Genomic DNA, 23,881 nt, shown 5'->3' on the forward strand with positions numbered 1-23,881 from the left:
CCCCCCCCCCCCCCGTCCCTCACATCTGTCCTGTCCTCCAAGCCTGCTGCCCCCAAACTTTGCAAGGGTATCCTGGGCCGAGTCCCTCTCCGCGGGGCTGAACCAGAGGGGTTTGGGGCTAAAAGCAGCAGCTTCCACTGTCCAGGGTAAAGAGCCGCCTGTTAGCTATGGAGCAGTCACAGCCCCAGAACTCTCCAGCCAAGAGCCCCACAGCGCTAGCCTGGGGTAGAGATCCATACTTCCCCTGCCCCCAAACCGTCTCCTCCCAGCCTTGCTCCCACGCCTGCTTCTCTCTCCTCTGCTCCTCCCCCCACTCATGTCCCAGCACCCCCGGAGCAGCTCTCAGAGGACGTGCCCAGCTGTATCCAGGACCCTGCAGAGCCAGCAGGTCTCCTGATTCATGTGGGGCAGAGGGTCCCCCCACCCTGCTTGTGTAAATGTCTTTCCAGGCTGCTGTCTTCCTTGCAGGAGGCTGACTGGTCTTGCGTGCCCCAAGTTTCACCTCACTTAAAAACTACTCGCTTACAAAAATCAGACCTCAAACTACAGAAATGTCCCAGCCCCACTAGTACTGGGAAATTGCTGCCTATCTCATGTTTACCATATAATTATCAGATAAATCCACTGGAATATAAATCTTGTCCTTACATTTCAGTGTAGAGGCTAGAGAGCCATATAAACAAGTCACTGTATGAAATTGTAGTTTGTACTGATTTCGCTAGTGCTTTCTATGTAGCCTGTTGTAAAACTAGGCAAATATCTAGCTGAGCTGATGTACTCCCAGAAGACCTCTGTGTACCCCAGGGGTACACAAGCCCCTGGTTGAGAACCACTGATCTAGAGGACCATGGGTTTGGGGTGTGTGAGTCCAGCACTTGGTCCAAGCCTGGGGACACAAATCATACGTTTTAGGGAGTGGGATTTGGATTCCTCATGCCCTACGACCTCTCTGCCCTGCCGTTTCCAACATACACCACCGCAGCCAACCGCGATGGGGAAACCCATCCGCTTGATGGGTCTGCTGAGCCGATCAGCTGTCTCTAGCTGGGTCTGTACAGAGCCTTGCACCCCAGAACCCAGGCCTGGATGGAAGCATCTAGGCACAGCCATAAAACGAACAGTAAAGGAGCAGCGTCAGGGCTGAAATAGATCAAGCTGCCACGGAAAGGATCCTCCCAGGGACAGAGTCAACACCCAGCTCAGCAGCGTGGGTGAGGTAGGGAGGGGTGGATGGATATGGGACAGAGAGAGGATATTCCCCTGCATCTGATGCAACCCAAAAAGGACACGCTTGTGCTAGTTTATGAGACTCAGACAATGACACTGACTAGACAGCCTGACACTGACCACCCAGGCAGCTGGGAGAAGTGCCCGGGAGAGGGAACAGGCTCCCTGGGGGAAAGCCAGTGCTGCTAGTCAAACCCTCCCAGTTGCAGAGGATGCTCCATGATGCTGCTGAGGAGCTGTGTCCTTTTCAACGCTCTGATTTTAGCCCTGCGTCCCTTTCGCTTCACGGTTCATTCCCGGGGGAAAGCCCAACACCTGGGCCCGTAAGGCTGAACAGGGAGCAGGGTTTGTTCAGCAGCTGGGTCCTCGTCTCCCTCCTCTGCAGCCCCTTCAGCTCCCTCCTTTCACAGAGAGCTTGATGCCACCCCTGGCGACATGGTCTGTCAGTGCCATCTAGCGGGCACAGTGGGAGCGCTGAATGCAAAGGCCCCCGCCCTGTCCATGTTCCTGTGCCCTTGGGCATAACAGCACTGTCTTTATGCACCACTTTTTCCAGGGGCTCTCCGGGCGCTTCGCAAACAGGTATCGACGCAGCCTCACAATGATCCTGGAGGTTCAACAGTATTGATATCCTCACTGTAGAGACGGGGAAACTGAGGCCCCGAGAAGGGAAGTGACTCGCCCAAGGTCACAGAGCAGCCCAGTGGTATGGCTGGGAACAGAACCCAGGAGTTCTGACTCCCACTCCCCTCTTCTACCTCCTAAAAATATTCTCTTCCCAGAGCCAAACTGGGATTTCTGGCGCCAAGATCCCTCCTTGGCTCCTTTAGAAACATCTGAGGAGAGAACCCAGGCTCCTGCTACAAACAAGAGCCCAATCTCCTTCCAGAGCTAGGAAATAGAACCCAGGTCTCCTGAGACTCCCAGCCCCCTGCTCTCACCATGCTGCCGCCCATTCTAACACACCCCAAACCTCTCCATGATATTTCCTGCAACTGCAGAGCTCTGAGACCACCTCCCCCCCCACCCCAACCTCTCCTGTGCATCCGCTGCCCCCATTGCACCTTCTCCTGCAAGCATCCGGTGCGCAGTGAGTAGCGAATCCCTCTGACTCGCCAACACCAAATATCGGATATGTCCTTAGTTTGAGGACTGTGTATTAAATTGATGTTTGAAACAGGGGGAAGGGGAGCTTGCTCTGTCCACCCCATGCATTGACCTGGTATTGCAGTGTCTCAAAAAACACCACAGAACGCAGCTCCAGCTGACTCCCTGCTGTGGGATGGGGCTGGTGGGTAGGGCGTCCCTTACTGGTCTGCCAGTAACCGGACAGTAACAGATGAACAAGTAGGATGCGTGCCCATTCCTGAGCTCCTTCCCAGAACAGATCTTACCTGTCGGGTTTAGCATCCAGAGGAGTCATAGGGGTCTCCACTGAGCGTCCGGATGCTGGATCTCTTGCCGTATCTAGGGCGGTGGGAGAGAAAAACATGCAGCCAGTCATTGCTTCGGAGGCGGATAAGCCAGGCCCTAGGGAAGACGGGGCCGTGGGACGGGACTGGGAAATCTGTCCATCCGGGAGACCAGGCCAGAGGTATGCAGCCGACTACCCCCAGCTTAGCCGAGCCACTTACCTGGGCCGCGTGACCATGTTGAGATACTGCTGCAGCTCGTTGTAGAACTGGACCAGGTCCTCCACAGGGGCATTGTCCCCAGGGTATTTGGGGTGCATGGGAGCAGCACTGCCCAGGTGCCCCAGGAGCAGGGCCACGCAGCAGGTGAGGGAGAAGAGGGAAGCCCAACGCCTGCAGGGGGCAACCATCTGGGGGGAGGAGAGAAGGGAGAGTGCGCGCCGGTGAGACAAGGCGACGGCCCCCCGAAGCAGCCCCTGAGTGCGCTGAGACTGGAGGGGAGGCCAGCACAGGGCTGGGGAGAGAGAACCGGGGCATGGACACCACCCGAGGGGAGGAGAGAGACAGGCCGAATGGCACCAGCGTGGAGAGTGCCAGGCTGGCAGTGCCAGCGTGGGGACGGGTGAAGGCAGGTGGAGAGGAGCGGGGTGAGCTCATGCCATGCTGAGCGTGAGCTGGATGGGTGGGTGCTCGAGGGGTCCTTGGCAACGGGGGAGACGGGGATCCAGCCGCGTTGCCATAGAATTGCTGTGGTGGATGCCATGGGTGCAGGAAGGAGAGGCAGGCCCAAGGAGAGAAGCCAGTAGGACTCCCAGACAAACAGGGGACGGGAGGTGGGGGAGCCACTGAGGAGGGGGCCCTTGGGTTTCTTGACTACTCCAGGGATGGTGGCTGGCCCCAGGGGAAGCAGCAAGGCTCAGGGAGCGCACAGCCCATCTGTCTACTGGGAGGTGGTGGGGCTGGAGGACGTGCCAGCCAGCCCTGGAGGAGGAGAGCACCAGAAGGTGTCTGAATTGTAAGGAGATGGCGCTGGCTTGTGTGGGAATTGCACGCGCATGTCCTGTACTCTTGAACGCATGCAGAAACATTCACGTGCCCCCTGTGCTCGTGACTGCACTCACTTGCCCTGTGCTCACCACTACACGTGCACACGCACACCTAGCCATCCGTGTATGTGCATGCACACACACGGACACTTGCACATACACACGGGAATACTTGCAGTCGCTGGCATACACAGAGCTATCTGCCCCTGCTCATGTCTGTGCTCACACACCCACTCACAGACATGACTCCCCTCGTGCTCGCACGCTGGGATGCGCACACCTACACCCATACACGCGTACGTTCAGACATGCCGACACACACATGCTCACACACACACAGACACACTCATCCATTCACACAGACCTGGACAGACACCCAGCACCACACGCACAGACATTTCCATCCCCCCAGCTCCAGCTCCCAAGCCCCTGATGCTTCCTTCATCTGTCCAGGGGGAAACGTCACGTTTTGTGTCCAAAGGCAGCCAACCCTCCCGCCAGGACCCACCCGCTACTGGTCACTCTGCCAGGAAACACCCCCAGCCCTGCTGCCCCAGATCCGCCCTCTGCTCTTCCTGCATTGGTACTGAAAGAGGGTGTGGGAGCCCCCTTGAGCCAGCCCTCCACCTCCCAGCCCCAGGAATCCCAGAGCACTCTCCAGCACTATGGGGCGTCTGTGCCGCAGATGTGCATGGCGCTGTGCAGCACGAATGCAGATACGCCCCCCCCCCGCCCTAGGCAGCGGGCACCAAAGCTGGGTGCCAGCAGGCTTGCCCGCTGCATGTCAGGAAGGAGGGGGCAGGGACCCATTCCCCCCTCCCACAGAATCCCCCCGCGCCCCAAGTCCCGGCCCTGTGTGCTTACCCTGATCCAGTCGGGTGTGGCGCAGAGGCACAGTGCGACACAGGGGTGTGGTGGCCTGGCTGAGTCCTTCCGCACTCTGCGCTGCCGGAGCCGGCTCTGGAGGTTTATATCTCCCCTTACACCCCCCCCAGCCCCCACCTCCTGCCTGTCCCTGCGTCATCAGTTCCCCGCTCTGGGCAGAAGCTCTGATGTCACCCTCCGCTCGCGCCGCCCACCCCTGCCGGGCAGTGGGTCGAGGTCCCCCCTCCCCAAGCAGTTTCCCTAGCACAATGGCTGTCTTTTCCTTTTGCTTAACCAGGAGCTATGAAGAGGGCGCCCCAAAGACAGACACCGGGTGAGCCAGGATCCCCATGCCCTTGCCCCCAAGGGGTGAGGCCTGGGCTCAGTGGGGGGTCTCCGTCTGGAGAGGATCTCAGCTCTCCAGGAGATGCCCATTGGGATGATGTGCTAAGGGTGGACTTGCCTTGACATCTCCCTGGGGGAGAGGCCACTGGAGACACCTCAATGTGCCCCATCTCCTTCCTCAGCCCAGCTCTGGGACCTCATTCACCTGGGAAGGGTGAGTTCCCATGCAGAGGCTGGGAGGCCCCCATGACCGGCTCCTGTGTGGGAACAGGTGCCCATTGTTCAACACCAGGGGAGGTGGGGTTAATATTTCACCAGGTCAGGACCGCTGAGCCCCTCCAAACCACCTGCAGAGAGCTGCCACCTCCCACTGACCTCCGAGAGCCAAGGGGGACGAGGGGTCCAGACCTTTCACCGGGGAGAAGGAGACTGACAAGACACGCAGGATGGGCCAGAAGGTGTCTGGCCCAAGACCACACGGTGAGTCAGTGGCAGAGCCGAGCCTAGAACCCAGAAGTCCTGATATTCCATCCCCTGCTCCCACCACCAGCGCCCTCATTCAGCTGCTTCATTGACCCAAGGGGCCTCATGTGTTGCAGAGGGGTCTCTCCCTACAGCGCTCTCAGCCCCACATAGGAGCTTCCCTGCATGTGCACGGAGAGACCGGTCAATTAAGGCTCGGGGTGGTGGATGGGTGGGGGTAGTGGGGCCATAGATTACGTTACCTTAGAATAAAACAAAAGCCCCAGGGGAAGCCGCCCTGGTCTCCATCAGATATAGCCTGACAGATGGGACTCTGCAGCCATCCCCAGTGCAGGAGAAGAGAACATAAGAAAGGCCACACTGGGTCAGACCAAAGGTCCATCTGACCCAGTATCCTGTCTTCCGACAGCGGCCAATGCCAGGTGCCGCAGAGGGAATGAACAGAACAGGGAATCACCGAGTGATCCATCCCCTGTCGCTCATTCCCAGTTTCTGGCAAACAGAGGCTAGGGACACCATCCCTGCCCACCCTGGCTAATAGCCACTGATGGACCTACCCTCCAGGAACTTATCTAGATCTTTTTTGATCCCTCTTATAGTCTTGGCCTTCACAACATCCTCTGGCGAGGAGTTCCACAGGTTGATTGTACGTTGTGTGAATAAATACTTCCTTTTGTTTGTTTTCAACCTGCTGCCTATTAATTTCATTTGGTGCCCCCCTGGTTCTTCTGTTATGAGAAGGAGTAAATAACACTTCCTTGTTTATTTTCTCCACACCAGTCATGATTTTCTAGACCTCAGTCATAGTCATCTTTTTTCCAAGCTGAAAAGTCCCAGTCTCATTCAGCTCTCCTCACACAGAAGCCGTTCTGTTGCCCTTTTCTGAACCTTTTCCACGTCCAACAGATCTTTTTTGAGACGGAGCGACCACATCTGCACGCAGTAATCAAGAGCCAGCAGTTGCAGAAGAAACCTGGCATCCGTCAGTGGGCACTTTCCTCCAGCAGGTGGCACCCCAGGCTCATCAGAGCCCAGGCAGTCCTGGGAGCCCACAGCCAGGCCAGGGTCGTGGTAACCGGTCCCAGGGGCTGCCTGGGGAAACCCGGCCCAGCAGAGTCAGACCCAGCAGGCCCAGACTGGGGTGTTGGAGACCAAGAGCTGTGGAAATGCTGGATTTGGAGCTGGTGCAACCGCAGGTGCTGGAATCCTGTTTGCAGTGCTAGGCCCACAATTCAAGGATGCTGGCAAACTGGAGGGGGGTCCGAGATGAAAGAAAAGACAAAGTCAAAACTGGACCAATTCAGCCTGGCAATAAGTTGTTACCAGTGAGGGTAACTGACCATTGGAACAACATCCCCAGGGCTGTGGTGGTTCTTCATCGCTGGCAGTTTACGAGTCCCGCGTGGACGTTGTTCTGGAAGATCTGCTCTGGTCCAGCTGGGAATTAATCCAGGGCCACTCTGGGGCCTGTACGATGCAGGAGGTCCTACTCCATCACAGCATGGTCCCTCCAAGCTATGAAAAGTGGGGTCGGTGCCTGTGATGGTGTGTGATTCACCCATGCGGTGCCTCCTGCTGGTTCCTGGGAATTAGCTCTGTTTCCAGCTCCGGAGCAACCTCTGCAGGCCAATGTCCCGCTTGCCGCTGGGCCCCCTCCCATGTCCCTCCCAGGACCCTGGTGCCCTTTTACCTAGGGTGCTGCCCCTCCAGGCAATACCCCACAGAGCTGGGTCTCCCCTCCCCAGGGAACCCCCACCCTGCCTCAGCCTATGGGCTACTGCCAGTCACCATCCAGCCCCCTTTCACTGAGGCCAGTTACAGTCTGTATAAGCCAGTCATCATAGGCAAGGGAGGTTTTGGCCTGCTGCCTTTCCCTGCAACCCAGGACCCCCAGGGGCCTTGTACCAGGCTCTGCAGCCTGGGGAGTCGCTGGCCCAGAGCTCCCCAGCTCCTCTGGCCTTTCCCCAGCCCCGTGTCACTCCAGCACCCTTTATGCAGGCAGCTGGGTCCATCTCCCTCCTCAACCAGAGGGATCCTGCCTGCTCCTAGCCCACTGCCCTCTCCGCTTTCACAGTACCAAAAAAGGCAGGTTTTAGACCTTACAATTAAGAGAAAGCCATGAAAACGTGACATGAGTGCGACCCGCGGGCTCAGCAAGCGAACCAACCGAGCCCACAGCTCCTGTTTTTGTTAAAATTCTCGTGATTTTTTGAGACAGTCCTGGGATTTCAAGGGCCTGACTGGTGATTGTTGAGCACTCAGAGTCAGGGATACTGGCAGACAGCGCCTGGGTCACAGCTGACAATGGCAAAGTTGGGGACATGGAGGGCAGGTGGTCAGATCAGTGTCTCCAACTCTCACACTTTCACTGCAGATCTCACAAGCGCTGATGCCTCTCTCTTAAAGCCCCAGCTGCTGGAGTCATGTGATGAAACACAGCTATTATTAACATTAAGTATGTTTCTAGTGCTTGTGATTGCAGAGAAAAACATGAACACATGACACGAGCTCAACCGCAGGGCTCAGAACTCAGAGGGGCACGTACAGAGAACACACCGTTTACTGGGGGCTTATGGTGGGCAGCCCATCCAGGAGGCAGACCCAGTGCCAATCAAAGGCCCAGTCCTGCCCAGTCCGTGTCCAGTCCTGGGGGTCAGCCCAGATCCTCAGAATACACCACCTGAGACTTGACCCAATAACTAACTGGAGCAGTCCTGGCTCAAGCCCCTCTCCAGGATGGAGGCTGTGTCCCAGTGATGCCTGGGGAGGACACTTTGGTGTCCAGCAGCTACGAGGAGCTCAGGGGTGTGGGAGGCCACCTCAATTTAAGAGGCTGGAACAACAGGAGCTGCAGCCATATGGCCCGGGGTGGAGCATCCCTTCGCCCTTGGCACTGCACGGGGATGAGGCTCAGGGAGGGCTCAGTACAGAGAGCGATTCCCACCCGCAACCGAGTTCACTTCTCCTGCCAGAGCTGGGCCTTGCCGGGACACAAGGGCAGAGCGCAGGGTAGGGGACCGGAGGCCAGGACAGCTGGAACAAATGGGAAGAAAGACAGGCTCTGCCCGGCAACTAATCAGCCATTGATGTTGCTAGTCAGCTCCAGCCATGGCCCCACCGACACCCCACGACCGAGGGGCTTCAGGCTTAGCCAAGCGACGCCCCTCCCCAGAACTGAGACTCCAGCTCGAGCCAGCCCCATGCTCACCCCTATCCGGGTGGCCAGCTCCACACTGGCCTCCCAGCCCGATGCCGGCCCGGCCCCCCAGCCTGCCTCAGCACTGGCCAAAGAGAAGGAGACCAAGAGTTAAACACCCTACACTCACCCCCAGGCCTCCCAGTCAAAGCTCTGCCCTCGTTCATGTATTGCTGAAGGATGCAGGCAGCAGGCCAGCTCCTTTCCCTTCGGCAGCTGGGCAGGGCAGGGCAGGAGCAGCTTCGCCCCATTCCTAAGGCCCCGATCTCAGAGCCTGGAGTGAGAGCAACCAACCATACAATCCAAAAACAACTCCTGCCAGGCCCCCTGAGCCAACAGAGCCCAGGCCCCATCCCTTCCTCAGCCGCCCTCCCGTTTATATCCAGCACCCACACCCGGGCAGGGCAAGGGCTCCCTGAGTGCACCCAGCAGCTTTTGGCCATTAGCTCCAAATTGTCCCTTAAAGGAGCAGCACCCCCTGCCACACATTCCCTACATGCCCATCACATCTGTCGATCCCCCCCATACGCCATCTACCTACCCAGCCCCAGATCCATCGATCCCCTACACACCCACCTATCTACCCAGCCCCAGATCCATCGATCCCCCTACACACCCATCTCTCTACCCAGACCCAGATCCATCAACCCCCTACACACCCACCTATCTACCCAGCCCCAGATCTATCTATCCCCCTACACATCCACCTACCTACCCAGCCCCAGATCCATCTATCCCCTACACACCCATCTCTCTACCCAGTCCCAGATCCATCTATCCCCTAAACACCCACCTATCTACCCAGCCCCAGATCTATCTATCCCCCTACACACCCATCTCTCTACCCAGACCCAGATCCATCGATCCCCTACACACCCACCTATCTACCCAGCCCCAGATCTATCTATCCCCCTACACATCCACCTACCTACCCAGCCCCAGATCCATCTATCCCCTACATGCCCATCTATCTACCCCAGCCCCAGATCCATCTATCCCTAACACCCCTCTATCTACCCCAGTCCCAGATCCATCTATCCCTAAACACCCATCTATCTACCCAGTCCCAGATCCATCTGCGTCTTCAGCCAGACCTGGAGGACCACGTTCCCAGGTTAAACAAGTCCTGGACCGACTCCAAAAGGCTGGGTTAACCGTAAAGGCTGAGAAGTGCAAGGTGGGATGGCTGAAGTATCTACCTGGGCCATCGGGTGGGGAGTGGCTGCTGAAGCCGGAACCAGCCAAGGTGGAGGTGATCAGAGACTGGCCTGCTCCCCAAACCAAAAAGCAGGTCCAGGCCTTATTGGATGGCGGGGTACTATCGAAGGTTCGTGCCCCACTTAGTACCGTAGCCGGCCCCATCACTGAGCTGGCAAAAAGGGGAAGCCAGACAAGGTAATCTGGACCGAGCCGTGCCAGGGAGGCTTTCGGGCGCTGAGGAGGCTATGGTTAGTGGCCCAGTCTGGCGAACCTCGATTTTGACAAACCCTTTATGGTGTTCACCGACGCCTCAGACACGGGACTGGGGCGGTGTTAATCAGGAGGATGAAAGGGGGAGAGACACCCCATTGTTACCTGAGCAAGAATTGCTACCCCGGGAGCAAACTACGCGGCCATCGAGAAGAATGCTGGCCATGTGTGGGCCCTTAAGAAAGCTAGAGCCATATCTCTTTGGGCGACACTTCACCGTGTACACAGACCACTTCTCCCTGACCTGGCTGCCACAGATGAAAGGAGCCAACGCCACCCTGAGGTGGAGCCTGCTCCTGCAGGACTATGACATGGACATGGTCCATGTGAAGGAAGTGCCAACCTGATAGCGGACGCGTTGTCCGGAGGGGGCCCTGACTTCCCCCAGGTCACTGGGCAGAGTGGACTCCGCTCAGTTCAGTTCCGAAGGAGGGGAGCGGTGTGATAGGAGTAGGGCTGTCTGGGTGGAGATGGGAGAGCAGAGGATGTCTCTAGGTGGGGACAGGATCTTTAAGCCTGTACCTGAGCCAGGCACAGGGGAGGGTCAGCACCTTTGCCCAGGAAGCTGCACAAAGGGATCGGCCGGAGGGAGGAGGGGCAGGGCAGTTGGGTTTGGGGCCGTGGGGTGGATTCAGGGTATCCTAGCTGGGATCCAAGCACCCTGAAAGCCAGAAGGACTGGTGGTGGGGATCCTGACTGTGCCTGCAAGCTCTGCTGTAATCTGTGTTCTTTGGTCCAATAAAGCTTGTGTTTTACTGGCTGGATAAAAGTCACTGTGGGTCGAGGAAGAGGGGTGCCAGGCCGGACTCCCCCAGACTCTGTGACACCATCTATCTACCCAGTCCCAGATCCATCTATCCCCTAAACACCCATCTATCTACCCAGTCCAGATCCATCTATGCCCCTACACACCCACCTACCTACCCAGCCCAGATCCATCTGTTCCCTACACACCCTCTCTCTACCCAGCCCCAGATCCATCGATGCCCTAAAAGCCCATCCAGGTATTTGCTGTCCAAGCATGGCAGACAGACGGCCTTCCGCGTCTTGACTGCGGAGGTCCCGGTCCTGCGGGACCAGCGAACCCCACAGGCAAGCCACGAAGGCAACCTGCCTGCCGCCCTCGCAGCGACCGGCCAGAGCACCCCTCATGTGCTTGCCGCCCCCAGGCACGTGCTTGGCGTGCTGGTGCCTGGAGCTGCCCCAAGCCATCTATCTATCTAGCCAGCCCACATTTGTTGTCTATCCGCATCCATCCATCTCTGTAGGCACCTATCTAATCTCTCTTTCTACTGTCCCTTCCATACACACCCATCTCTCTCTCTGTTAACAGTTGGTGCTGTGGGAGTGACAGCCTCCGTCCAGCCTTCCACCCATCTGACCTTTCTTCTACCCCCGGGTTCCCAGCCGTGCAGCTTTGCTGGGGGACAGAAACTCCAGGCGTCAGTGGTTCCATTCAACTTGCTCTTTATTATGGAGGCAGAGACAGAGACTCCACTGGAAATATATGTATATAAATGACATACAAAATAAAATCAACCCGATTCAGGGGTGGGGGCAGCGAGGGGTCGGATCCAGTCGCTCAGACTGCCACCGCACACAACATCAGTACAATGACAACCCGGAGAGCCCCCCCTGCCCCGCCCCACCCCCAGGGCACACATTCTGTCCTGTGACCCCCACCGTGGGGGGAGGCACAGTCCTCGGGCACTGTGGTGCGGCCTCTCCAGGTGCTGTACGGGGGATGGGGAGGTCTCAGTGCTCGGAGGGCTGGGGAGGGGACGGGAAAGGGGGACGGGGGGAGGGAAGACTTTCTTCGCAGACGTTTCCAGCCTCTCAGGACTCAATTAAAAACGCAAATGACACCAAAGACTTGGAACATTTAAAAATAGGCCATGGGGGGCGGGGAGGGGGAGCCCGTCACCATAGGTAGGAGTCCTCATACCTGCCGGAGGAGGAGTGGGAGTTAGACACTGGGCAACTCAGGCAGAGCCCCCCTCCCGCTCCCCACCAGCCCCCTCCTCAAGCTCGGCCCCCTCAGCCTTATCCCCGTCTCTCCCTTCACCCCACAGAGCAGCCTGTCGCTGACCCCCACGAGCAGGGAGGAGGCAGCCCCCTGCTCACAGCAGCCCCCCGCTCCAGTTCCACCACTGGGATACACTTTCCCCTTCCCCCAGCCTACGGGAAGGGCAGAACCAGCCTGGGGGTTGGGGCATATGGGGACCAGCCCTCCCTGTACTGCAGCCTAGCCTCCCCCCAAAACCTGTACCACCCATGTAGGACCCGAGCCATGGAGTTTGGATCCGGATCCCAAGTCCCCTCACTGGGCGGGGGTCCAGTCTGGGAAAGGGGCAGGGGTTGATCCAGCCCCCTACGGCCATCGGCTCCAGATCTCTGCTCAGATCTAGGGTCCCACAAGCGGTCGGTTCCCAGGGGTGATGTAGGACAATGGGGGACACTCGTACGACAGCGTGGACAGGGTCCCGGTGCATTCCCTGCCACCCTGGAGTGTGTGTGTGGGAGGGGGGGAGCGCCGACTTTGGAGAGAAGGGAACCCCAGAGGCCGGGGACGAGCTCACCGCGATCTGCCGGTGTGGTCGCCGCTGTCCCCGAAGAGCAGCTCGGACATCAAGGCCTCTGGGCTGGATCTCTTCCCGTACCTGAGGGGCAATTAAACAGAACACTGGGTTCACGGACGCTGCCTGCTGGAGGCAGGAAGGGCACAGATGGGAGGCAGACAGCATCAATGAGAGTGGAGTGTGCCAGGACGCAGGGAGGGTGGGCACAAGGCATGGGGGGGGGGGTCTGAGTGTGCAAGGGGGGTGTGAGTGTGTGGAGAGGCAGTGGGAGAGTGTCTTAGTGTGTAGAAGGGGCTGGGTGGGGGAATGTGTAAGTCAGGGGCCTGGCAGACGAGGGTTGCAAGCAGCCCCCTCTCGTTTGCAATTAGCGTGTATTGGCCCCTGGCTAACAGACTCCCAAGGGGCAAGCTGTGTTGATGGAACTGGTGCCTAACGTGCCGTTTCATGGCTGCCATCTTCGCTGTGCTCCCTCAAGGACCCCCCAGGGGCCGGGGGACCCGGCAGCCTGCCTCTTCCACGGGCTACGCTAGGAGATTATCCAGGGCAGAGGGAGAATGAAACTCACGATTCTCACCGGAGTGAGAACACGGAGCTGGGAATGATGCTACAGACCCAGATCTGGTGCAAATCTGGCTGGGACCGGGGGCTCGGGGAATAAACCCCTGCCCCATTCAGACACACACCCACACAGGGGAAAAAGCAGGCAAAGTCGTGCACAAATTCCCACATTTGTGCATAACTGCCCATGCTCAAAAAGACACACACACGTACAACCATCCCCAGAGTGCAGACTTGTGCACAGATAGCTGCAGAGACACCCGTGCTTGTGCACAAACATGCCCCGCCCAGGCACCCGACACAGCAACCCCTGGGCACAAACACAGACTCTCCTGCACAAAACCCAGGGAGATTCCTGCCTAGCAAAAACACTCCCATGTGCAGAGCACAACACACACACAGGTGCCCAAACACACACACGTACAGACACCCGCACCGGCCCAAACGCCCAGACTCGGGCACCAAACCAGACACTGGTGTCCAGACACACACACCCAGGGCGTGCATTAGCACATGCACAACACACAAATACGCGCACGGCCCAACCTGCACACACGCACCGCTGCCTTGTCACTAGGTTGATGTAATGCCGCAGGGCAGAAAAGTATTTGGCCATTTCTTCCGGGGAGGCGTTGTCTCCGGGGTTCTCTGGTTTCGGGGGGTAGGCTTCCACCAGCGCCCCCAAGCAGAACAGCACACAGAGGGTCACAGCAACCAGCATGGGCCAGAGCTTCGCAGAGGCGACCATCTGAGAGCGGGGCAGAAAAGGGGGTGAACACGCCACGCGAATATAGACTTCACCCTTTCCACCCTCTCCACTGCCCCCCCGCTGTGCAATGGGGGAAACATCACGGCAGCTGCGTTTCGATAGGGAAGGGGTTGCTGCCGGTGCGAGGATGCAGTAAAAGTGGTCCTGAACTTCCCAAATCTCCAAGGTTCTGGGTGGGGGCAAAGGGTCACCTTGGACCGGAACCAGATCTGCCTGCCCCTCACCCTAAGGCCAAAACGCCCCATTGCCTTGGCGGAGACTCAGGGGCACAAGGGGCAATCGGTCAACTCCTGTCCACGTGGTACAGGGCACAGGGCACCCACGTAGGAATCAGGAGAGCTGGGTGCTGGTCCTGGCTCTGCCACCAATCTGCTGGGTGGCCTTAGGCAGTCACTTCCCTTCTGGGTGCCTCTTTCCCCTCCCACCCTTTGGGTGTCTACTTCAATTGGAAGTCCTGCCTCTCGGGAGCCTGATGCAGTAGAGGGCGGGGCAGGTTGACCTGGGAATGTCGGCATGGGGGATGGGAGAGCAGGGGGTGACATTAAGTGAGGGACGGTACCTGAGCCTGTAAGCTGAGCTAGGAAGGGGGGTGGGGGGAGTCGACACCTTTGCCCGGGAACTTGGCCAAAGGGAGGAGGGGGAGAGAAGGAGGAGGACAAAGCCTGCAGGGGAGTGGGGGTTGGTTTCAGTTTTGGGGGCTGGCTGGGAGGAGGCAGGGAGCCCCAAGTCTGGGGTCTGGGATCCTTGCCCCCCAGCTGGGGGGGGGGCCTGGTTGCGCCTGCGGGCCCTGCTTGGGACCGTGTTCCTGTTGTCTAATAAGCCTTCTGTTTTACTGTCTGGCTGGGAGTCAAGGTGGATAGCTGGGGGGTGCAGGGCCCTGACTCCCCCACACTCTGTGACATTGGTCCTCTGAGACTTCCAGCCCAGGGTGCATTTCCATGTACCAAGAAAGGGGACAACCCATTGGTCCTGTTCTTCTCCTGGAAATGCACAGGGCCGTGAGTTACTGAGCATCCTGGTCCCCGTTTCTGTTCCCCTTTCCAATTCCTGATCTGCGGTTCCACACAGGGCCTGAGGTTCATCCCCATGGGTTTGCATGTCCTGGGCGGAAGTCTCCTCTCGTTCATGCTGGGGCAGCCCCTCTAGGGTCACGTGGTTGTAACCAAGAGGTGAATTTGGCCTGCTATATCACCATACGGAAAGCTGAGGCTTTCAAAGGAGCCTGAATGAAGTGCCCGGCTCCCTCTGGCATCCTGTAAACAAGTCACTTCTCCACCACCCCAAAGCAGCCAGCTCTGGGGTGGAACACAGCAGCTGTTCAACACTAACAGCCTGATTCTGTTGTCACCTATGCCGCTGTCACAGCATTAACTTCTGTGGCATTACCGCTGACTTACGCCAGTGCAGCGAAGATCAGCCTCAATTTCCCGACTGAATTACAGGGGGATGAATACCAATACACTGCTCTTTGGCATAGTGCTTTGAAGCTAGACTCCAGAGCACCGTATGCCTTCATTTGTGCACCCAGGCTTATACAGACAAACGCCGCATTGAGGACCAGCCTCTGAGCTCAGGGCCGCCGCTGCAAATCAGCCACAGAGGAGAATGAGTTACACTGGCATAAATACACCCCTATTATTCTGTGTTATTTCAGTCACGCTCTTTGCACGCCTGGCACTGTACAGATAAAAGAGATGGGGCCCTTTTGGGTCTGTTCCTGTTACACACGTATCCGGGTGTGCGGGCTCTTCTGTAGCTGTGCAGTGCTATTGGATGTGCGTGTGATGTACATTCGGAGCGGGTCTCTCTGTCTTGTGGTTCTCAGCTGCATACATACTGTAAAAGGGGCCGGGGTGGGGCTCTACTCCGTGCTCGGTCAGAGGCAGCCTCTGCATGTGCATAACCAGAATTGTTTTGCATCCTAGCCGGACGCTGCACTAGAATGCACCTGCTGTGACAATGTCTTATGGAACCACTAGCCCATTATGTTACATCGGCCAGGCGCTGGGCTACAAGGGCTGTTTCCAAGCCCTCCCGTGGTTCTAGATGATGCGCTGAAATTAAGTGTTTAAAAGAAAGTCGACAGAGGCAGGCTTCCCCCCCACTGATTCTAAGGACTTACGTCAGGGCTGAGGTCTGCCCTGCCACATTTGCTTCCCTTTAGTAAGCACGAGATCCCTCTAGATGTTCCCCTGACCCACTTTCCTGGAAACGTGAAGAGACAGATACTCACGCCCGCTACCCGAGAGGCTGTGTCACCCTCCGCTGACAGCCCCCCTTGCTCATCAGACACCACTCCCCGGGGAATAACAAACTGAGACCCAAAGCAGGAGAGATTTGGGGGAAAGGAGGGGGAGGGAAAGCAAGATGCCCCTCAAACCCTCCTCTTTAGGAGTCACTCCCATTCCCTCTGCCCCAGGATTTCCTGATTATTATGATTTGTATTCTGCTAGCCCTGAGCACAGCCCAACACCCTTGTTGTGCCAAGTGGTGTACATTATTAGGTGTATTACGGTAGCATCTAGGAGCCCAAGGCATGGCCCAGGACTCAGAGTGCCAGATGCTGCTCATTATTATGTTAATTATGGTAGCACCTAGGAGGCCCAGGACCCCAGAGCGTCAGGCGCTGCACATTATTAGGTGTATTACGGTAGCACCTAGATGACCCAGAACCCCAGAGCGTCAGGCGCTGCACATTATTAGGTGTATTACGGTAGCACCTAGACAGCCCAGGACCCCAGAGTGCCAGGCGCTGCACATTATTAGGTGAATTACGGTAGCACCTAGACGACCCAGGACCCCAGAGTGCCAGGCGCTGCACATTCCCATATTGCTTGGCCAGTAACTCCCATAGCCGTCTCAGCCCCGGAAGCTGATTGGAGTGAGAGACGTGGGGCTGACCCCCACCCCCTGTTGCCCAGTCGAACTGAGATGGCCCCAAACAATGGGGGTCTCTCTGCTTCCCTTGGGGAGGCCATGCCACCATCCACAACCTCCCTTTTTGCTCAGCTTAGCCCTGACAGGGGGCAACCTGCCTCCTCCCACCTGGCTTCCCACCTCCAGGGGAAGCTCCTGGCCCCAAGCTAAGCCCCTGGCCGAGCTACTCACCGTGCGCAGGCGTGGGGGTGCAGGAGGTAGAGAGAGCTGCGGGCGTCAGCTGGATGCGATGGGAGAACCGGGAGCTTCCAGTCCCTCTTGCTGCTCTTACGGTTCTGCCTGCACTGGCTGCTCATCACCCAGGGGCTTTATAGCCCTGCTGGCTTGGGGACGCAAAGAAGGAGGAAGGCTCCTCCCTCACCCTCTCCCCCCCCACCAGCATTCGCTGATCAATGTGCTGCCATGAGCCACTTCTCATGCCTCCCCAAGGAGAGCAGGGTCTGTGCCAAGGGACAGGGCATTGGGATAAGTCTCAGGGAGACTGGCTGATAAGCTTCCCTTTGTGAAGGACACAGGGTGGGGGAAGAGAGATGGTTGGAGCCTGCGGTGGGACGGCTGGGTGCTGCGGGTGGGCACAGAACGGAACAGGAGAGGGCGGGGGTACTATAGTGTTTGGACTCAGGAATCCAGGGGGGTGTGTAGCACCAAGATTCATTCGGGGTCCCCTGGCAGAGTCGGGGGCCTAGCCCCAGAGTCCTGGCCAAAACCCCCACATCTTCTCTGCATCAGATTCCCACAGTCATTGCAGCTGGATCCTCAAGCCCTGGCCCAAACTGTTATGTAGCGTTGATAAACAGCCGCCGTGTTCCAGCCCAGAGGTGGCTGCACTTCAGTGGTGGGTGAGGCAATTCTGGTCGGACGATGGCGTGGGCAGAGTGTGAAAGGCCCGATATGTAAGGGGGTTCAACCACGCGACAACATCTGTAGAGAGAGATAGGAGACAATAGAAGGAAGGAGTTGGGATGACAGATGGACAGAAAGATAAATGAACAGAGACAGACAGCAGTCAAAGCAGATTCTCTGTTGACCAATGTATAGCTCGTGGGTGGGCAAACTTTTGGCCCTAGGGCCACATCTGGATATGGAAACTGTATGGTGGGCCATGAATGGTCACAAAATTGGGGGTGGAGGTGTGGTGGGCAGGGGTGAAGGCTCTGGGGTGGGGCCAGAAATGAGGAGTTCAGGGTGCGGGAGGAGGCTCCGGGCTGGGACCAAGGGGTTCGGAGGGTAGGAGGGGGATCAAGGCTGGGGCAGGGGGTTGGGGCACGGGAGGGTGTCAGGGGTGCAGGCTCCGGGCGGCGCTTACTTCAAGCTGCTCCCAGAAGCAGCGGCGTGTCCCCCCTCCAGCCCACAGCGAGGGCCAAATTAAAACATCTGGAGGGCCGGATGCAGCCCTCGGGCCATAGTTTGCCCACCCCTGATATAGCCGATGATCTATTTCAAATTCTATCCGTGTCTGTTCATCTCAATCCTTTCTTTCCTTTCTTTCCAATAATCTATTTCAACTCCAATTTGCCTTGCAGTCCATCTCAATCTTTCTTCTTCCTGCCATAGACAGACAGACAGACAGCTGCTCAATCAGCTCCTCCAACGTTCGTTCTTACCCCCTTCGCCAGGATCAGCCAGAAACTCAACCCTTGTGTTCCCAGAAAGCCAGGACTGGAGCGTGTTTCCATGTGACCCTACAAGCTTAGGATAGCTCCAGAGCATGGAGTAGGGTAGGACAAAGGTTTTGTTGCTAGGTATTTCGACTGCAAGCTCTTTCAAGCAGGGGCTTTTCACTGTGGATTTCTGCAGCGCCTAGCACCAGAGGGACCCAATCCCTATTTGGGGATCTCGCAGTGCTAGAATAATATATAATGACACCCGGTGGGCGCTTTATTTGCCTGGCATGAAGCCGTGGGGGAGCTACTCCGGGGTCCCAGGTGAACGCCGCTAGCCCCTCGGCCCTGCGCCGCACCAGTGCGTATTCTGTATGTGCCACGTATTCTGTGACTGTCTTCAAAGCACATGACCGGTGCCGTTTTCCAACCCCTTCGCCTGGCAAGCCAAGGTTGCCACAATAACCCAAATTTAACCAGCCTGGCCTGGAGGGAGTTAAAAAAAAAAAATCTAATTCCCCTTTTCTACATCAAACCCTTCCATGACTGGAAAAATCTTATTCCTCCTGCCCTGCTGCATGCTGCTCTTAAGGGGAAATTCCCCCTCTCCGCTGGGATGAGGCATCAGTTTGGCTCATGAGATATGGCCCCTTGATCTTGTCCATGAGCCCAGACTGCCCATTCCCCGCTCCTGCATGTCGGAGCAGCGTCCCCTGCAGGACGGGCGGATTCGACATTTCAGGGCCAAAGGGGAAGATTTGGGGGAAGGGGAGCGGTTTGCAGCTGCTTGGGACTCACAGTATTAGCCTAGGCCTGCAGTCCGGTTGGACAGCCGGGTGCGTCTACATCGGCTGCAATCGCGCCTCCTCGTGGCAGTACAGACACCCCTGTGCCATAGCTAGGATGACCAGACAGCATGTGTGAAAAATGGGGACAGGGGGTGGGGGGAGTAGGAGCCTATAGAAGAAAAAGCCCCAAAAATCAGGACTGTCCCTAAAAAATTGGGACATCTGGTCACCCTATAGCCCAGACCGGGCTGCAGCAGTGGGCAGAGTGCAGGTGGCAAAGGCAGAGGTGAATGCCGAGCACCACGTGGCTCGGTTGTTTGTCCCCATCCCGATCCACACAGGTCGGGAGCTGATCCCATCTCACTCCGCACAAGGCTGTTTGGGGGACAGTGCCAGCGGAGGGGGTGAGTGGGAGGGGAGGCAGGGCCGGCTATAAATAAACAGCCGTGCGGACGTAATTACTCAGCGGCGGAGGAGAAAGAAGGACAGGAACAAACTCTCCTCACCGGCTTGCGTAATGCAAACGGTTATGACACTGGAGTCAATTTCTGGCTTTGGGGGACCTTGAGCAAGTCACTTAGACCCAGAGCCGCAAAGGGATTTAGGTGAGACTCTGGGCCTCAGTGTCTCTCTTGGCCTCAGGTTCCCATCTGTACAATGGGGATAAAACCACTGCCTTTCTTTGGGGCGGGGGGTCAGAATAAATCCTTTGATGCTGAGGGATATGCTTGGAGTCATATCATCAACATGGAAGAAAGGTCCGGGGTGGAGACGTTAGACAGTGAGCAGCCTCCAGGCTCAGCCGTGCTGTACGCTATTCAAACACCTAGCAAGAGACAGCCCCTGCCCCCAAACAGCTTCCAGCTGAAATAGATGAGACAGGCACAAGCTCAGACAGGGAAACTGAGTCACAGAATAAGGGACTTGCCCAAGGCCACATGCTCAATGAGTGGCAGAGGTGAGACGAGAACCCAGGTCTCACTACACTGCCCTAGCCACTGGACCACACTGCCGCTTGGGAAATTCACTGGGGATCTGCACTGGGTATTGACCCAACCGGCCACAACACAGGAACAGAGCTGGCCCGCTCACCTAGCCAGCCCCAGGAAATATTTCCAAGACATACGGCGCAGCTGCCTGACTCCTTCGGCCAGAGAGCTGGCGTCTGACGTGCAGGGGAGCACACGGTCGGGGGCATGAACTCTCCGTCCTTGGGTGGAAGAGAACAGGCAGTGGCTCCGTGACTCTCCCAAATCCCAGCCACGGAAGGGCTGCAGCGCCCAGGGTGTGGGTCACCTCCCTAGCCCTAGAGCCTGGATGAGTGACCCCTCCAGTATCCCAGCACCGGGACAGTTGTCTCAGGATGGCCAGTTCGGCAAAACCAGCTGTGCCCTGGGGGAGAAGCCTCAGGGGGTTACCGGGATGGCAGTGGAGGGGGATCAGCCCCCGATATACCATCCGTGCGATGAGCTCTGCAGGCGAAGGCCATGTCCCTTCATGGATTCATTCTGTGAGTCCTGGTGCGGCCCTGGTACAAGCTGCGCCTTCTAGCAGGCTCCGCGTTCTCAATCTGCTAGCAGAGCCGCTCTCCCCGTCCCCTTGGCATGGCTTACGCAGAACAGGAAGCCAAGGAGAGCCAGGAACTGTGCAATCTGCCTCCCGGCCCAGACATCTGCAGCATCCCCCCGGCCAGTCTGTACTGCAGGGGGCTTAGCTAACAAACTGCAGCACCCAGATGCCCCACTGTGCCAGAGCTCTGTGCAACGCAAGGGAAGACAGGGCTCCTCGGGGCTGCTTTAGTTAGAGCCACCTCCGGGCTGATCTAGCCTATGTCAGCTTCCAGTGACCCCACACAGACCATTCCTCTTGCCACAGTCCCTGCACCATCTCACATACCAGAGAAATCCCTGTCCCCAGCTACCCAGCTTGTGGCAGTTTTATGGGCTCTGGACTGGGACTCAGGAGAGGTGGATTCTAGTCCTGTCTCGGCTGCTCGGTGAGCTTGGCTGAGTCACTGCCCCATGCCTTGCCTCAGTTTCTCCATCTGTGAAATGGGGAATCGCGATCCTGTCCTCCTTTGTAAAGTGCTGTGGGCTCTAGGGATGGAAAGGAATGTGTGGGGTGATTATAACCGGAGGCGACGAGCTGGCCCTCGGTATCCTGAAGGCTGCTCCATTACTGTTCAAATGTCTCATCCCTTGGGGAGCTGCTATCACCACAACTGGTGATAGCCGAACATCTCTTTCTGCCCCAGCTGCCAGCTTAGGATAACCCCAGCCCATTATTAGCAATCGTTATTACAGCAGTGCCTGGAGACCAGCCCAGCTGGGACCTCCTTGTGCCAGGGGCTGTACAAACAGAGTCCCTACCCAGCACAGCTAACAACCGGGGCAGGGGAAAGTGACAGAACAAGAACCCCTAAGCTCTTCCATAGCTCAGCAGTAGACCTCAAAGCACTTTACAAAGGAGACCAGTGTCATTATTCCTGTTTTTACAGATGGGGAAACTGAGGCAGGAGGAAGCCATGACTTGTCCAAGGCCACCCACGAGGCCAGTAGCAGAGCCAGGAATAGAACACAGGTCTTCTGAGACTCAGTTCCCATGGGGTGGGACCTTGCCCTAACACCACGTTTGCTGGCACTCCGCTCTGGGCCTGGCACTCCCACTCCTTCCAAGCGTTTGATAAAAGTTCACTTAAAAAAAAAAAAGAACCGACATAAAACAAGCTCCAAATGATTTACACACACACGTGTGCAATCGCACACATGGCCAACCAGCTCAGCCCCATGATTAGAAAGGTGAGTAATTAGTTAATTAATCACCGCTCCGCGATCAGCTCTCTCATTAAGACTCTGATTATTCTCCAGGAAAGTTTCCTGGTCCAATCAATAGTCATCAAAGCCCCTTTATGGACTGATGAGTTGCCCTTTGCAGCTCAGTTTCATTAAAACCCAACTCAGCGTGGGGGTGGGAAACTAATTCTTTATGGATTTGGCATTAAGAGCAAGGGGCTGGATCCCAAGAGACTTGCATCCTTCCCTCTCAGGCAAAATTATCATTGAAGTCCCAGGGGCATTTTCCCAGAATATGGACCAGCTAATACATTGGCACTTTTATAATAGAATCTCAAGGCGACTTACAATCATTCCCTTGTTATGATTTATTTGTATTTTATGAATTCCAAGGAGCCCCCATCAAGGATCCGGCTGCCCCAGACAGCATCAAGGCACCTCCTCTCCATCCCCTTGAGATTGGTCAATATAATTCCCCCCCGCCTGGCTGCAGATGGGTAAACTGAGGCACGGAGAGGCTAAGCTGGGCATTTTTCAGATGTAGCCTCTGGTTTGGGGAGCCAATTGGAGCTGGCTAGTCCCTGATTTTCAGAGGGTGCTGAGTAGCCACAAGTCCAGGTGGGAGCTGTGGACGCTCAACGCCTCTGAGGAGCAGGCTAATCTGTGTACTGAAAAAGCACCCAAAGCTGACACCACTTCTCCATTCGTGCCTCTTGGGGCTGGAGCTGTGCCTGGATCACTGTTTCCTCCAAGGTGCCGCTTGGCCACTTAGCTCACGCAATAGCAGCTCGGTGTGTTCGAGCCGATGGTCCTGCCTTCGGTCTCTGCAGACCAGCACCCGATTCCTCTGGGAAATCTCCCACCTTCACCAATGCTGCCCCACTCAGAGTCTGTCTTTACTGCGGCATTAGCCCAGGCTGTTACCTGGGCGCTGCCCCTGAACCCCCCTCCTGTCCACACACAAACCCCTCCCACTGGAGTGTGGTGGTGCTTTCAACCCAGACTAGCTGGCCCGACTGGGGGGATAGATTAGATCCCTGGGGTTGCTTTCACTAGGGCTGGTAACGTGCCCTCTTTACAGCCAGGATGCTGGCTAAGCCACTCGAATGCTAATAGTCCTCCAATGCCTTCCCACAATTCCCCCCATGCGCCCAGAGGCGCAAACAAGTTCATCCACAACTTTCACTGGGAAAGAACGACAGAGCGGCTCAGCTTCCAGTGCAGCAGAAAGCACCATGGGATACATCCTCCCCCGAACTTCCAGCACACACATGGGGGCGTGCGGCATGGATGAAGACGCATGTGCTCGGGCAGGGCTTTGCAGTGTGATCAGTTACACCCCCGGGCACAGCTCAGACCCCAGGGCTGATCATCCAACCTGGCTGTAGCAACAGTCGGAGCATTGGCCAAGCTCTCTACCACTACATTGTTTAACCCAAGGCCGGTGAGGCACCACCTGCTCTCACCAGCGTAGTGCCTCGCTGGCCAGATGATGGACACTAGGAAGTTTAGACTTGAAATTAGACAAAGGTTTCTAACCATTTGTGATGATGCGGTTCTGACGGGACCCAACTGAGAGTGCCAATTCAGGACAAATCACTTAAAACAGGGCAGTTACAGCCCAAGGCTGGGGTTTTTCCAACTCTAGCAGAACCAAACCAGCCAGACAAAGAGGACTTTGGTCTCACCCCCACGGGGGGCTAACCACAAGTCACACAAGCAATTCTAGACACTCCAGTCTCCCAGTCATCACCACCAGTCCACATGTCCTGGGATGAATGGTTATGAAACCAACACCCCATTAAGAGAAAAAG

At 57.0% G+C, this 23,881-nt stretch overlaps 4 protein-coding genes across 6 annotated transcripts in view; 1 reads left to right on the plus strand and 3 right to left on the minus strand.

The window, feature by feature from the left end:
- TMEM101 (transmembrane protein 101) overlaps positions 1 to 23,881 on the minus strand; it is a 134,558-nt gene that overhangs the window by 60,510 nt on the left and 50,167 nt on the right. The window lies entirely within an intron of this gene.
- The window catches only part of G6PC3 (glucose-6-phosphatase catalytic subunit 3), a 147,534-nt gene that overhangs the window by 26,507 nt on the left and 97,146 nt on the right, over positions 1 to 23,881 (plus strand). The window lies entirely within an intron of this gene.
- LOC142045804 (pancreatic polypeptide-like) lies at positions 2,631 to 5,120 on the minus strand. Its single transcript, XM_075059628.1, has 3 exons — positions 5,100 to 5,120; positions 2,862 to 3,049; positions 2,631 to 2,694 (listed from the first exon to the last, which is right to left on the minus strand). Exons 1-3 carry the CDS (start codon positions 5,118 to 5,120, stop codon positions 2,631 to 2,633), a joined length of 273 nt encoding a protein of 90 aa, XP_074915729.1.
- LOC116831362 (peptide YY-like) lies at positions 11,911 to 17,139 on the minus strand. Its single transcript, XM_032791270.2, has 4 exons — positions 17,058 to 17,139; positions 13,741 to 13,928; positions 12,623 to 12,703; positions 11,911 to 11,988 (listed from the first exon to the last, which is right to left on the minus strand). Exons 2-4 carry the CDS (start codon positions 13,926 to 13,928, stop codon positions 11,964 to 11,966), a joined length of 294 nt encoding a protein of 97 aa, XP_032647161.1. The 5' UTR covers positions 17,058 to 17,139; the 3' UTR covers positions 11,911 to 11,963.

This window comes from Chelonoidis abingdonii, chromosome 21 (genome assembly GCF_003597395.2).
Source record: "Chelonoidis abingdonii isolate Lonesome George chromosome 21, CheloAbing_2.0, whole genome shotgun sequence".
In the NCBI taxonomy this organism is placed as follows: Eukaryota; Metazoa; Chordata; order Testudines; family Testudinidae; genus Chelonoidis; species Chelonoidis abingdonii.